This window comes from Scatophagus argus, chromosome 5 (genome assembly GCF_020382885.2).
Source record: "Scatophagus argus isolate fScaArg1 chromosome 5, fScaArg1.pri, whole genome shotgun sequence".
In the NCBI taxonomy this organism is placed as follows: Eukaryota; Metazoa; Chordata; class Actinopteri; family Scatophagidae; genus Scatophagus; species Scatophagus argus.
This window is the reverse complement of record NC_058497.1, coordinates 16,450,986-16,467,189: the sequence shown is the minus strand read 5'-3', so window position 1 is coordinate 16,467,189 and position 16,204 is coordinate 16,450,986. Positions and strand designations below refer to the sequence as shown.

Here is a 16,204-nt window from a genome sequence, read left to right as displayed (position 1 = left end):
AGTTTCATTAAATATTCTGATACTGACTCTCACAAAGCAAAAAATATTTACTCTTTGTATTAAATCGGATAAACCGAGGAGACACTCCTCAAGGCCGAGGGAGGGGGAAGAAACCAAGCCCGAGTGTGACGTACACTACATCACTGAAGAGTTTGGGGGAGTCTGGCCTCCGCTGAGAATTAGCCCCTGATAAGGCAGATGAAGAGAAGTTTATTTTCCCCAGTTTTTTGAGAACTGCATATTCCTCTCAATCCTATAGAGTGTATCCTTCACGAGGATGCACCATAACCTCTTCGAAAGTAGAATGACAGAGCTCTGACCAAAGTAGACCGAGGGCAGACCAAAGACCTGACATGCACTCGTCCCTCTCTCTGACTCATGCTTAGTCGCTCACCACCCACCAACACACAGTGAAACCTCAGTCCCAATGCCAGGTTTTGTCACTGGGCAGAGAAGCGGTTGGCTACAGTAAAAGCATGACGTGATGCCCCTTCCTCTATGCTCCCCCAGCCTGTGCAGCAACAGAGGGGTAAAAATATCCCACCAGTGAGTTCAGACAACCAGCTCATAAATTAACACTAAAACTCCTACAGACAACAGTGGGCCAGTCGCTGAGAGATTTAAACCACTCAGGTTGCCACTGACCACAGCTCCAGGATCACTTTACAAAACCCTTTTCCTAAATTTACCCATTAGGACGTGGTGAATAGGAACAAGCTGTAGATCAGTTTTCATCTAAGTCACTATTTAGCTGAACACTAACATAGTGAACTATTTTTCAAAATGGCTCTGGGGTGCATTGTTCCAGGAAATGTTATGAGGTGAGATGTAGGCTATTAGACCTTAATTGGGAATTGTGTATAACAGAGAGGTCTGTTCTTAATTTTCAGAGTTTACACAGAAAATATAAAAGTATAGGTTTAGGCTCAGCTATTCACTCATATCTTATTAAGGTCTGCCCTTAATGAAGCGCAATCTCACGTCTCTCTCAAGTAGAAACACAATGTTCCAGCAAACTGCTTGACTGGGTCAAAAAAAAAGGAAAGAAGAAAAAACAACAGGAGAGAAGAGTGATGATCTCTTCTAAAGAAACTCAACTCTGTAATGGACGGACAGGGATTACAGACGTTAAAACCTCCTCCATCTGTAATTCACTGTCACCCTGCCATCATCTCTGAATCACTGATCCATTTTGCAAGTGTTTGAGACCTTGCTAAAAGCATCACTGTTTGCGTTTGTAGTGGTGGGGGGAGGGGGGGGGGGAGAGAAGGGAAAAAAAGCATGCAGAAAAGACAAGTTAACAGCTCGCTGTGCTGTTTCAAAGCACTCTCTGTCCTGTAACAACCACCTAGCTAGCTCCTCACACAGAGAATGGGACACACTGATCAAATAGGATTTTAATGAACATCAGCAGTTGGAGCCTGAGGAATAGACGCTACGATGGCTTAAAGCTACTGACATCTAACTTGGGTTGGATTTTCATCATCAAAAGAAACAAAAAAAAAACAACCAAAAAACATTTCTTTGCTGGTGCCTCTCACACAGACAACACAGACTGTGAATCTAAGTGCTCACTGTCCATTCGATCAGAACATGGAAGCAAATGAGAAAGCAATTGGCTGACGAGGCCATGTGTAGCCCATGATCATATCATGCTAACCCCACATTATCCTCAGAAACCGGATAAGAAAAAAAAAAGGTTCTTCTCTGAAGGCTTTCCTCTTGGAGCCTCTCAGTGGGAGGGAGAGTAAATAAGATGTCATCAATAATAGACAGTGAATGTTCTGAGCAGTTCTGTGTGCACAACACACACACACACACACACACACACACACACACACAAGCTCCGACTGATTCCTATCCTGCAGACAGGCCTGCCAACCGCCAGGCTTTTTGCACACGCTCAGATTCACTGTCCTGACTAATCGCTTGTGATAGGGGCCTTTGCCATAATTACCCAGGGCCTTATCACAAACTTATGCGATGCATTTTTCATGTCCTGGCTGCTGGCAGTGCCTTCACTGTCCGTGCTGGCAGTCAATCTACGAAAAAGACTGATCTCAGACAAATTCGCACACACACACCAGTTCTAACAGGGCGGAATGGGTGAAAGCTGGGTGAAGGGCCAGGGAGGAGAGAGGAAAAAAAATTAAAAAGGAGGGGAGGGGGAGGCGAGGGGAGAGAAAGATGGGGGGGGCAGGAAGGGGGTGGGAGATAGATAGTGAGGAAAGAAATGAGAAAACAGTCTCAATTTTTTTTACATAATGCATGAACAAGGGGGCACGAGTAGGAGGACCAAACAGGATCAAATAAATAGGAGAAGTGAAGCCTTGATGATGTGGCATAAGTGAGACACAAAGCCCGCTGGGAAGACTTGTTCACTGTCCTTTTGTCTACCCAGTCATAGGGGCATCATGACCTATATAAAAGTTTAAATCCCAAGCCCGTGCAGTTTACAAAATAATGTATGAACAATTAGACTAGCCTACATACCCTGCAATCTTATGCAAATGACGGCGGCGACTGGGCCACTAATATTCATAAATTGTGATTTGAAATTCAGCAGTGCACGTTAAATGCCACGGGAAAACACAACAGTGCCATTGTGTACATGTCTTGTGATAGGTCAAACACGCTCCAATATACACAAGCTATATTCACACACTGAACAGGCCCAATATTTTGCTCATATCCTTTACTGTGCCATGGATCGTCTCCGCGCACGCCAAGATTAGTCGCGTGCGCGAGGCTGGGACATACTGGAGTTCATCACAATCAACAAGGTCATGATCTTTCATATTTCACATTTTCATTTTTATTTAACTGCATCGCGGCAACAAACGCCGTCCCGTCCCGTCCACTTTCACAGACGTGGCAATGTCTGTAAAAATCTCAGTGTGTATAATTGCCGTCAGGGGAAACCGAAAAAAAAAACGGCCGAGTTGATCAACCGTAATCACGGAGAATGACTTCAAAAACTGCTTCCAACCCGTTAGCCGATAAGGTTGCTAATGTTTTCATTCGCGTTGAAATAAACTTGCCAAATTGACAGTTAAAAGCAGAAAAAACACACAAGCAAAAGCGCTGTTGTCTGTCTGAGCTGCCCGTCTCAACGGTTGGTGTCACCACAGCGCCACCGTATAATGAGTCGCACTTATTTTTCCCCCAAATTATCCAACCTTACAACGGCTAAAGCGTCGGGCTAACTACGGCTACTCGTTCCAGTAAAAGTTGTTGAACACGCAATAAAGATAGCTAACCGAAAGCTTTTCGCCAAAGCCCCGCTGTTTTGTTTTTATTTCGGCGCATCCCCACGGCGTCGCCCCGGCTTGCCCAGTTGCAGTGTCCGATCGATGTTGAATTGAACAAAGAGGATCAATTTCTGATCAGCGAGAGAGCCACTTTCATCAATGTGAGGAAGAGGTCTTGAATTCTCTTCCGAAACACCTACGAGGCGCCCCCCGAAAAAACACAAAATACAGCGTCCGAAAGAGACAAGACAGCCGAAGCGAACAGAGGGTAGACGATTTAGGCAGAGGTTGAACTGACCTGTAGTTGTTGTAAGTCAAAGCGCTTCCAATATTGAAACATCGATCCTGCATTGGCCGCCATCTTGAGACATATTGAGACAGGAATGAGATGCTGATAGAGAGCGCGGGGGTTGGAGTTCAGTGGAGAGGACCGGGCGGCCGGAACACCCGGACCGGATCACCTCCAGTACTCATCCCCGGCAACAACTGCTGCACGGAACGGAGTCACCGTACAGGAGTGTTGCCTTAATAACGCCATTATAATTGCTTAAATAGCTTTTTATCAACATTCAGATATTACAGGTAAATAACCAAACTGGCGTTAAATCACTTCTCGTTTTATTACGTTAAGATATACGAAACAGTGAACGCCGGGTAAGACCACGTTTGATGTTGTAATTTATGTGATCATTATGTATTATGGAGACCAAAGATCACATAAAAATAATGCCAGGAGGCTACTTGGAAGCCATATCTAAAAAAGAAAAAAAATCCCACCAGGGCAGCATTCAGGACCAATGTTACATTTGAGCTGTGTGGGATTATGCACTAATTCAACTAATAATTTATTGCATCAATAATCATTACTAGTCTACTCTAAAGTCAGAAAGGAAGTCTTAATAAAGAAAAAGATTTTAATCTTAATCTTAATTAAATTTGGTTTTTTTTACCTGTGCGTCCAGGTTATTTGGATATTTCTTTTCCTAGACTGAAACTAATTCTCAATTTTTAACTGCTAATTTAAACCTGCCACTGTTACTGTAGAAACGACACAAATTTAACCAAAAAGTTAATTGGATACTACATTGTTTGTGTTTTGTAAGGCTTTTTTTGTGAGCCAAGTGAAAGGTTGTTGTTTTGGTCCATTATTGATGAGTATGAAGGACAGTTTCAATAAAATATAATAAAGTTGAGTAGTACTTTAAACCAAATTTAATTAAATAGGACTATTGAGAATATAATTCAGACTATAAGAAAAAAATCAACTCTCAATCAATAATAAAAAAAAATCCAAAATAACTTGAGTTTGAGGATAGACCTACATGAATTTTATTTTATTCATGTATTTTTATTTTCTCAGTTTATACGACAAAGCAGGGTTGCTGAGAACCTGCTGAACTTGGCCATTTAAGAAAGGTAAAAGATGGAGTGGATTCAGACTGGCACAAGGTATCACCAAGATCACAATTTTCTTCTTGTACAATACTGTGAATAAGAAAGCAAGCCTGATTCTTTTGCAACTCAAATAGGCTACTAATCATATTAGTTATTCAAATGTTGTGTTTTTTAATCCGGTCAAGTCATATCTGCAGCAGGGCAGCCCAGTGGTTAGACTGTCAATGTGCATACATATCTGTGGCTGAAGTGACCTTGAGCAACACGCTTGAACTCTGGTTGCTCCTGAGGCGTCACTCCTGCTGACCGTGTCCTCTGACCCCCTCGGCTTGTGGATACGTAAAGAATTTCTAATTACACTGTATGCATGGAGTGGCCTAAATTCCTGTGTCAAACTGTGCACCTTAAAACACATCACGCCTCAGCTTCAGCCTCCAATTGCTCTGCACACCAAAGCTGGAGCCGAGCTGCTCAGGTTTTATCAGGGCAGCACATCTGTTGTACACGTCGTTTTTCATTTTTAGCTTTTTGTGGGTTCCCAAATTTGACTTGTCAAGTGTGCGGCCTGAAAAATCCATGCCTGCATTTACACTTAGGAGAGGGGTTTTTTTTTTCTTGAGTGCACAGTGCCTACAGCCTTTAACAAAAATATTTAGCTTAATTTTTTCCCCTCTCCGATCATTTTCATTTCTTTACAGCCACTGCACTTTAATTGCATTCACTAAAAATAACGCAGGAATTTGCCATAGATAATAATGCCTCTTTCACTGCGTTTGTGTGGATACAAAGGTGGGCATTTTTGTGCTTTGAATTGGCTCAACTTTCAGGTCATTACTTGATTTGATTTGAAGCTGTTTGTGTGAGTCCACTCCTAGGGTATGAATGGTCCTCAGTGCTCAACTGATATGTAGCCTCAATAGATTTGCCTTACTTTATACTTCATTTATAGGCCTACAGTCATACAATCAGACATACAATATAGTGAATTAAAGGCTAGTCTTAGTTTGGCCTTGACACCCAGTCACCTGCTTTTAATAAAGTGTAGCCTCCTGAATTACACTCTACACAACCAGTAGGAACAGCTGCTTCAAGAGCTTTTCTGTGACAGAAAAAACATAAAAGCAGCATGATTTGTGTTACTGTCAGTGTCAGTTTGTGTTACCAGTTCTTTTTTTTATGATTGTCTTTAAAAAAATAGGTGCAATTTGTCCGCACTCTGAGGTATATAATGAATACTTTTTAGAAAAAATATTGCACTGATAAATCTTCTATTTTATCCTCTCATTTTGTTCCTTTTCCGCCATGTTAATCAGTACTTCCTTGGCTGGGCCTTCATGACTTGTGACTTGTGATGTTACCTATCATTAAGCCAAACCAGAAATACAGGTCTGAGATAATCCGTACAGGTTTAGTAGGTCTGCAGTATATCCATTATGCTGTTTGTACAGTTTTCTCAGACTCTTAGACAAATAAAACGAGAAAGAGGAACATAACACTACTAATGTTATTATGAAACAGACAACAATCGCAATACAACGGTGAACATAACGCCACAATACGTCATGTTTGTACTGAGAAATGTTGTTTGATTATTTATCGTTGCTGAGCTTGTACTTTGGACATTAAATAATACAATGGTAAAATGTTTCAAATGCTGTGATACTTGTTTATTACCTCTGCTATTTATTCTGCTACATGCATACAAGCATCCACCTCACAAGACTCCGTAAAAGCTGCTGCTGCAGTGGTGTCAGGCATGAACACAACATTCAGTCCACATAACACAACAATGCAAACAAAGAACTTCATGTTCCATATTCTACAAATAAAATATGACCCTTAAAAATGTTCCCCATCCTAAAAAGGCAAAGACATTTCTTTTTACAATCATCTCAAAAGAAATGATTATAAATCAAGGACATTTTGCTGAAAAGTGCAGCCTTTAAATCATCACTCTGAACAATAAAACATGAAATGGACTTTATCTTGGATCTCATTTAAAACACATTACAAACTCAGTATTTTCTTTTCAGGGAGACCAATCAACGTTTCTGTTTCTATAGGTGATGGTAAATCATCTGTGAACATCGAGATCTTTGACATTTATTATTTATTTATGCTCACTTAAAGCTCCTGCAGTTTTTACACATATTCCCACAACGTTTTGATGCAGAATTGTATTCACTAAAGTAATCATTTAATCTGGTACAATTATCTTAATACAAACACTACCATGAACATTAGACTTCAGCTGATTTTGCACTGCCATGCTCTATTGTCAAACATTCTGAATTTTATCACACATCATAATAATGATAACAATAATAGTAACTTTATTTATATAGCACCTTTCAAAAACCAGGTTTCCAAAGTGCTTAACAATCATCGTAAGGATTTAACTGTAGCTTCACTGGGCCCTGGATCACTTTGAAGCAATAGGGGGTACTCAGTCAGAACAAGTAAGAGTCTGAGTTATCAATCCACCTACAAATTATCATGTTCCTGGTACAGAGGCTCGTACATGTCTGGCATGAGTGACTTGAGAGGGGTTTTTTCTTTCTCTCCTCCACTTGTCTTTTTATGACTCTCTACGGTAAAATTAGAGAGGAGGACAAAACAACGTAAATTGTTCTTGACAAGGACAGCAAAAGGAACATGTTGGGGCCCACAGATTTGGCCTCTTAAAAGCCTCATCAGTTCATATACGTTTGGTTAAAGTTTAAATATAAAGGAACAAACACACATTCTATGTGTCAGTGCCTTTATAAAAGTAGATCTTATACCCAGACGGAGCTACAGGGTATAAGTTAAAACAGCCTTTCTATCCTTTAGCTTTCCCACTTTTCTCTGTTTGTGTCCCTTTTCCTCCTGCTCATTGACTCTGCCTGCGAGGTGCTTTTAGCGGGCCTTGTGTGGCCGGGTTAGAAATGGATGTGTGGCCCCTGGGAGCCGCAGGCAGAGAGCAACACTGATCATGTCAGACAGGCTGGGAGGCTGCATAAGATCATCATCACCCAGCAGTGGAGTGAATCTCCGCAGTGGCACTTTCACACAACCTCTGACCTATGTGGTAACCTCTGAGGTCATGATCAAGGTCAGGGGTCAGCGAGGGCCTCTGTGATCAGGGAGCTTGCAGGCCCCTTCTGCCGCTTCCTCCTCTTTTTCTCTCCACGTTCTTTCCCTCAGTTGTTGGGGTTTGTTTTTTTTTTTCTTTTTTCTTGCTCTTTCCTCATCTCCTATCTGCTTGTCTATCGCTCACATTTTCCCGCACCGGCCGGCACCAATTGAGACATGCCATCCCCTGGGAGAGCAAAAAGGAAAGCAAGAGAAAATCAATAGGGAAGATGAGTGAAGACCTGGGGGTCCCTTCAAAAAAACTGAATGCTTCTCTCTGTGCTGGTGTGATTCACACACACAAAAAACCCCACATACGGATAGACATTGTTACTTTTGACAAACGGGAAGGCAGTGAACATGGGCTTGGAAAATGTACAACACTAGAGAAAAAGATTTTTTAAAAATGCCTCCAAAACATTTAATTTCTGTGTATTTCACTTTTAATAAGACTATTAAGTGTAGTCCTTTTAAGATGGCTGACACTGTCCACACAAGATGGTCTGAGTAGCCCTTGTGTCAGTTTTCTGTCCCCCTGCCTGTGTTGCATCCATGAACACACATGACCAGTTGCAGACGCAGTGTTGATCCCTTCGTGGAGAAAAGCAAATGAAAGAGCTCGATGACAAAAAGTTCTTTCCTAGTGAGAGAGAAGAGGAAGAATGAGGCAAACATAAATGCCAAGCTTTGTGTATCATCCTGGCTGTAATTTGAGCTGAACAAAATGTCATCACATCAGCAATCAGTGCAACTTTAATTATAGCACATTTCCAGCAACATTTGCGCGGTTTGAGCTGCCTGAAATAAGGATTCTGACAAACAAGACTGAACTGGAAGAAAATGAACAAAACTCATTCCTGCGTGTCATTTCTTGACCTGAGTCACCGCTGCTATTTCAGAGGAAAGACATACATGTGTTTATAATGTTGAGCCTCACCATGTATCCATAACTTATGAGTTTGCTGTGCTCTTCTTCCCAATTCCAGATAACCCCAGGCAGGACATTAAATAATCGGCTGAAAATAGAATCGTTCAGATGAAAGGGAGGATAAATAATGCAGAAAGAATACAAAACCTCTTATGGGGATAACTAGTCACACACACGCACACACGCATGCACACACACAAACACACAAAGCTGTTTTTTTTTTTGTTTTTTTTTGCTCCACGGTGAAGAAAAGTGAATGGATGTAACAGGAAGGAGGAGGACCCAGTGGAGAAGACACACATGCTTCTTGCTTCATCTCCTCCCACTCCTCCTTGTCTGCCATTTTTTTTCCACTCACATTCAGACTTCATGACATACTTTGCATCTGTGGGGAGGAATAATGTTGTCCCAGTCACGGCGTGTTTTTCCTGCCCACCAGAGATCAGACACAACACACAGCGCAAGATTTCCTACTCCGCCGCCTCATCATTTTTTCAGTAGTTTTGATCAGAATGCATTGGACCTGGACAGTTGATCCTTTTATTCACAGTAATGCGTCACTGTTTGAGGGCTTGTGTTGTTTAATTATTATTTCCGTATTTGTTTAGGTTAGTTCACCAAATTAAAACTATGAGTCATTTATTAAGATTTCTGGTTAGGGGGGTGTTACACTGCTGGGCCATATCTGATAAATAAAACATTCAAGGCAGACCTTTTCAAAGCTTGGCTCCTGCCTGCCTAATTTCCAGTCGAAATGTTTATTCATTGGACAAATTAAACATGCATGTTTTGAGAAAAATCCCAGCGTCACTACTCTATACAGGCCGCACAGGACACTTCACAGGACAGCTTTGTGCTTGTGTAGAGAGACACCTAGTGGTGAATGATATACATAGCACCAATATGGAAAAAGATAGAGGATGAAGGGTTCTCTTAGATGGCTTATTACCCGGACAAGTACAAAACGGTTCTTTCGTCAGTTCATAAGATCTGAGTGATTACTTGCCAATTAGTTTAACTTGACTTTACTGCCCACAACTCTAAACTGAGCTCCAGGAGCACCAATTCTTCTTCTAATCTGGCCCCCTGACCTAAGCTAAATGAGCATGCATTTGTAACAACAGTACTTTTAAAGCTAAAAAACAAAAAGCTGGAAAAAAAAGTCTTGTTCCTAAAAACATTACCTCCACCTCTTCCATGAGAAGGCCACCGCACCCAGGGAGAAGGAATTTACTCACCCTAAAAGTGTCTGGTAGGCCAGCAGGCCTCACAAAAGCCCCTTTCACTGGTAACAGGAACCCAACCAACGATGCCACGTCAAAGTGTTTGAGCTGCAAAACATTTTTTTTTCTTGTTTGGACCAAGACGACAGCGTGATATTAACAACAACGATGCTTGTCGACCCTTGGACTTGGGCAAGCTCAATTATCAACCCTGAGCTGACGTTACTGGCACTCCTTCTTGAAAGGCTTTTACAGTAAGGCATTAAGGTAGCAATGAAAACAGGGGCTGAGGGACAATTTTTTTTCTTGAAGCAAACTAATTTTGTAAGAGGTTTCTATAAAGTGCAGGGTGAAGGGGGTCGATGGGACTTTGGGCTCGATGGGGACCAGCGCGCCGCTGCACAATCACAACTAAAAGAGCAAACCGACGATGGGGTTTGTCTCAGTGGGGAAAATGTTGTGTACTTATTCTCAAAAGGACCTGCTCATCTGTGTACGTGGCTACCGTCGGCTTCTTGGTATTCATGGGAGTTTTCCTTCTCTACCTGGTGGACCCGCTCACGTCGAACTCTGAGGGGAGCAGCGCGGTGACGCTCCTGATATGGACTCTCCCGTTTGGTCGCTACCGAAGTCTTCCTGATTGTCACGCGCTCTATCAAGTCGACGGGTGCACGCTCACCTACGACGGGCGCGCGTACCCAGAGGCTGACGCTGTCATCATTCATCACCGGGAGGTTGCCACGGGCACAGCTGATCTGCCAACTGAACCGCGACCGCGTGCGCAAAAGTGGATATGGATGAACTACGAGTCCCCCACGCACACACCAAGACTGTGGCGTTTTGAGGGCGTTTTCAACATCACAATGAGTTATCGGATGGATTCAGATATATTCCTGCCGTACGGGTACCTGGTTCCCCGTGAACACACAAACAAGCGTCTCCAGAGCAGCTTTGCGCGCCCTCTCCGCGCTCCCTCCCGCTCACACCTCCTCCGGCCCCGCCTCTTGGCGTGGGTCATTAGCAACTGGTCGGAGTCCCAAGCGCGTGTGGCCTTCTACCACCAGCTCCGCCGGTACCTTCAGGTGGACGTGTTTGGGCGCGCTGGCCGACCGCTGCCCGAGGACAGCGACAGCGGCAGCCTGGTGCGGCTGGTCGAACGGTATCAGTTCTACCTGGCGCTGGAGAACTCACAGCACACCGACTACATCACGGAGAAGCTGTGGAACGCGGTGCTGGCCGGTGCCGTTCCGGTAGTCCTGGGTCCTTCCAGGCAGAACTATGAGCGCTTTCTGCCGCCCGAGGCCTTCATCCACGTGGACGACTTCCCCACAGTGAGAGGGCTGGCACGATACCTGGTGATGCTGAGGCGCAACCCGGCCCAGCTGAGGCGTCACCTGGACTGGAGAGGGAGTTACAGCGTGCACCGACCCACCTTTTGGGATGAGCACTACTGCACTGCCTGCAGGGCGGTGAGGAGGACCAGAGGCAGGACTGATGTGGTCAAAGACTTGGAACACTGGTTTAACTCGTGAAAGATGCTGCCTCACCAAAAGCATCTGAACTGATTGGAGACACAAGAGATCATTTGGAACCAGACTCCACCTAAAGACAATCATCTTTCAGTGTTCACAGAAATCTGTTTATCAACTGTTAATTTTATTTAATTCATATGGAGTCTCTTTCCATACTGTGTCATTGTACATTTATACTTTTATATTTTCTGCAGAGTCAAGTTGGATTTATTGCACCCAAAATCACACTTTTGCCACAAAAGGCTTCACATTCACATAGACAGCCTCTGTTTTTAGGTCCCGTATTAAGAGCGTTTCAGCCAATTGCATTAGAACAAGAAAATCAACTTTTAGAGGGAGTAGTTGTGTGAGATGATACATTATACAAAACAGTGTTTCTAGGCCAACATTTATTGTGTCAACTGCATCAAAATCTTCCTGGAGCAACAATACAACTTACTGATAAATGATCAAGATGATTAAAAACTGGCCCATTATCCATCTCATGCAAAGTTCACATTCTTGCAAAGTGGCTCTTACGCTGTCCTGAAATGGAAAGCAAGCACAGGTAGCCTAATGAATGTGTATAGAGGGAGTGTGTGAGTGTATATGCTGGTGTGCTTGTGTATTTAAAGGTAATATAGAGACTGTCTGCAGAAAGTACACTTGCCTGTTTGTGTGTCACTTAATTGTGTGTCTGAGCACTTAATCATGTCAATCATAGCATCCCTGGATCTTATCTACTATCAATGCCATTCATGTTTGATGATTGTGTCACTGCAGGCCACACATTCTAAAAACACCCATTTGAGCCCTTGCTTTCCGTCTGCACATCACTGGCTGGTTGATTGCAACGTCGTTCCCAGTCAGCGGTCTAACAGAATGACCTTAAAGGTGTTGTTAAGCACCAAACCTTGTCTTTTTTTTAGTGCTGATCATACCTCTGTCATAACTTGTTACAGAGTGAAGCAGCTTTATAGCCCCACATGTCCACAAGTGTTTCACCATGTGTTTGCAGCGATGCAATGTAGTTCAGGCTGTATCAGCAAGGCAGAAAGAAGGAGGAGATGAACATGCTTGCCTGTTTTCAGAAAAAAAGGCTTCAGGAGTCACTTGATAGGAATCAGAAGCTGCGATGTGGATCATTTAAATTTACACCTCAGTGTTAGTGCCCTGACACAGAATTAACACTTTACGTTGTCAAATGAGACATTTCCTGCAGGCACAGCGAGTAATGTTGCTCTCCATAATGAGCTGATGCCTTAACAGCTGTTGAAACCGCTGACGTCTATCAGCAATAATGCTTTCAGACGGCCAGAACAGCCAGACCTCACATCCCTGTCATAATCCCATTCATGCACACGAGGGAATTATTAGCATATCTGGTTACTGAGAGTAAAATCATATTCACTGTGCTTTCAAATATAGACCCACAGTCCCGAAGCTTCTCTCCATATGTCCTCATTCAAAGTATCTTCCAAATGGCACACCAAACCTTTTTGTTACGGAAAGAATGTACAGCATGCTGGACAGTTGACTCAGTAGTATATAAAGTTAAAACACTTCTTTTATCATTTCTTAAGAGCTCCTGGACCGCAAAGAAGACTTAGAAATTAAAATATTGTGTCTCAATTTTAATGCAGCAATGAATTACTGATACTGAGTATTGTGTAGTATTTAATCAGGATCAGACTGTGAGGACTAGTAAATTGAGGAAAACCTTAGCCATCCCCAGCTTTCTTGATGCACAGTTGCAACATGTTTTTTGCATCTCTGCTAACTGCAGATTGTTCCCACCATGGTTGGTCTGACTCAAGGGAACCGCCATGGACCTCATCTCTCATCGGTTGTGTCTGTTCTGTTACAAACACGCAAAAAGGACAAGAAGAAGGAGGCCGGAGGCTCCAAAATCACTGCTTTGTTTGAACAGAATCAGATCCAGGAGTTCAAAGAGTTTAGAGGACAGATGCTGTGGGGAAGCTACAGTATCTGTGTGCACACTGCATGTGGAATTTCATCTCTGTTCCTGACCTGTACTGCCTCCTCTGGTAACCTGTGTAACTGTTCTCTGCTCTACGGTCTCCACAGGCACAATCATGGACCAGAGCGGAGATGGTGTCATTGATAAAAGCAACCTGAGCTACACCTTTGCTGCTTAGAGTACTATTTACTCACTCATCAGACTCATTTTGCATTTATGTCCACCAAATACTCTTTCACTGGTGAAATTTTTCATGAGATGAGATAATGATGGACCATTCAGGAAAAAGCACAACAACCAGCCAGCACAAAAGGTTGCCATGATTGTGCAACTTGCATTTTCTACTACTTATTTTCACTTTACTTTTCTTTTGCTTACCAGAAATATTATTATGATTTTTAATTGGCTTTCAGTTTTGCAGGATAAACAAAATAACATGACGTAAAAATGGAAATTGATAATAGACACATAGTATCTAACACTTGTTCTTTACTGTTACTGAAACATGGCAACCCTAATCTAAAACTATTTGTTTTAGTTTGGTTTGTGTTATTGTTTAAGTGAATTTGATCATTTATTTATGCTTATTTTGAGTCAGGGCTGTAAGAAAACTTGAAAAGAAACTGCATAAACACACAACGGCACCAACATATAGGCACCAATATATATACCAACATAACTGGCTAATAAAACAAAAGGACGCCAGTATTTATTCATAAAGTATCAATTGAATTGCAAGCCGGTGCAGTGTGCATCATGTCTACACAGATGAGCAGTTGTTACTCACAGTTTTACCCGTGTTTTGTCAGGAAGTGAACCAGAGAAGAATCAACGCCTTCAAGGTCTTTGATCCAGAAGAAACAGGAGTCCTCATGGAGCAGGAGTGAGTGTGTGATTTTAATCACAGTTCTGCACACATACGGCAGAAATGACTCAGAGGAATTCATCACTCAGATAAATATGAATCAGTTTGCACAGTACAAAAAGCATAAATCATTAACAAAGTTCCAGCATGCAGATAATGCATATCTTGTTCTGTGAAATACAGATCGCAGTTAATTCAAAGTCAAAGAGTTGGAAACAGTAATTCTTTATTCCCATTCCCCTCTTGCAGGATAAAATATCACCTCGTGTCACAGGCTGACAAGTTTACAGAGGATGAGGTGAGTTGTTGCTTGGCAACAAGGTGAAATATTGGATGTATCAATATGAGATATGTGATTCAACGGTACAAGCAGTGGTGATACTGTTGAACAAGCTGAAGGTGAGCTTTGATGAATACCCAGAGTCTGTGGCAATTTAATTTGATTTAAACGCTTTAACTACCAGCTACGGCTTATTACAAAGATCCTTCTCAGCTCTCTTCCAGACACCCTCTTCAGTAACAGTGCCATTCATAACCTACATGGCCCCTGGCTAGAGACACAGTAATCTCATTTGTACAGCAACAGATGTTTCTCTTAAAAACATCCGTTGACTGGGGAGTGAAAAGTCTGCCTCTCATTCTCTCATGGGATCAAAGAGACCAGTCTAATCACTATGAAGTCTGTCACATTTGTACTGGTTTGAGGAGACATATTGACTTTCAGTAGGCTTACTATGTTGTGAAACGTAAACAGTCTCCTTCTCTGTCCCTCTCGCTCGGCCTACACATATTTTATGAGGAAGCTTTCATGTTCTGCACATCAAAAGGCCACACAGAGGAGGGGGAAAAGAGAGAGAAAAATGCATATGAAACAACAAAACCCCTAGACAAATAAACAGCACAGTGTTCCCATGGCAGCGTGGTGCAGTAATCTGACGGCTGGTTTCCCATGGCTGTGTCTCACTGCCCCATAGACCTCCACTCTGTCTCACTGATGGCTCCTGTGATTGCAATCATCCATCTTACTGTCAAAGGCAAAAAAAAGGGGGCAAGAGAGGGGAAATCACACACACCATCTCTCTCTCACTCCCTTGTGTCCAGCAAACAAGCCACCCCACTGTGAGTAGAGCCAACACATGGACCCCAGGCCCTCTGCATTGGGTGTGTGTGTGTGTGTGTGTCCATGCTTATATGATCTACAGAGAGAACATGTGTGGGTGTGCATCTTTGGTTGTCTGTGCCTGCCCATTATACTGCATGATCAGTCACTGGAGTGTACACGGGGGAGCTGTGGACATGTCTGATCTTGCAGCTGATCAAAAGCACCAGAGACTTGTTCCCTTGTGGCCGTGCAAGCGGGCCTCATATCAACATGTCTCTGTTCAGTAGACAGGAAAAACAAGAGAGAAACAGGAGGAGGAGGAGGAGGAGGAGGTGGTGGTGGTACATCAGGAGGAAGACAGAAACAGGCAGGCAAAGCATAGATGAAAGAGTGCACAAAGAGGCCAGAGTGGAATATATGACAATGATACATAACCACACTTATCTCCCCGTTCTGATGAGCTAATTGAATGGCAAAAGCCAGCCCTGTATTTGTCTGTAGATGCAATAGCATGTGTGATCCCTTCCTGCAAACCTGACAGCTCTCCTCATCACAAGAGCTGTGGATTTGAAAAGAAGAAAAGTGCAAATAAACCTTCTACCTGGTTGCCTACAGGTAAATCAGATATTTGCAAACTTTCCTCTGGATGTCGCTGTTAACCTTCACCGCAAGAACTTGTGTTATGTGATCACCCACGGAGAGGACAAAGGGCAGGAGTAAAAGGAGGAGAAGAAGAAAGAGATGAATGGGACAAAAAAGAGGAAGAAGAGGAGCAGCAGCAAAGCTCCTGTCTGTAAATAGTCTTGCCTCGCTGTGTTGTGCTGGAATTATGTG

At 42.8% G+C, this 16,204-nt stretch overlaps 2 protein-coding genes and 1 pseudogene across 4 annotated transcripts in view; 2 read left to right on the top strand and 1 right to left on the bottom strand.

The window, feature by feature from the left end:
• cux1b (cut-like homeobox 1b) overlaps positions 1-3,704 on the bottom strand; it is a 61,114-nt gene extending 57,410 nt beyond the window's left edge. For all 3 annotated transcript variants that reach the window (XM_046389244.1, XM_046389241.1, XM_046389242.1), the window contains exon 1: positions 3,550-3,704. In XM_046389244.1, the coding sequence (XP_046245200.1) occupies positions 3,550-3,612 (63 nt within the window). In that variant the 5' untranslated portion in view covers positions 3,613-3,704. The remainder of the gene's footprint in view (positions 1-3,549) is intronic.
• A 6,467-nt stretch (positions 3,705-10,171) lies between these two features.
• LOC124059660 (alpha-(1,3)-fucosyltransferase 4-like) lies at positions 10,172-11,579 on the top strand. The gene has a single exon (XM_046389871.1). The coding sequence runs from the start codon at positions 10,274-10,276 to the stop codon at positions 11,441-11,443; it is 1,170 nt and encodes a 389-aa protein (XP_046245827.1). The 5' UTR covers positions 10,172-10,273; the 3' UTR covers positions 11,444-11,579.
• A 2,040-nt stretch (positions 11,580-13,619) lies between these two features.
• On the top strand, positions 13,620-16,138 carry LOC124059164 (annotated as a pseudogene).
• Positions 16,139-16,204: the final 66 nt, after the last annotated feature.

Coding starts and splice junctions, on each gene's coding strand:
- LOC124059660 (XM_046389871.1), top strand. CDS start 10,274: ATGGGACTTTGGGCTCGATGGGGACCAGCGCGCCGCTGCACAATCACA.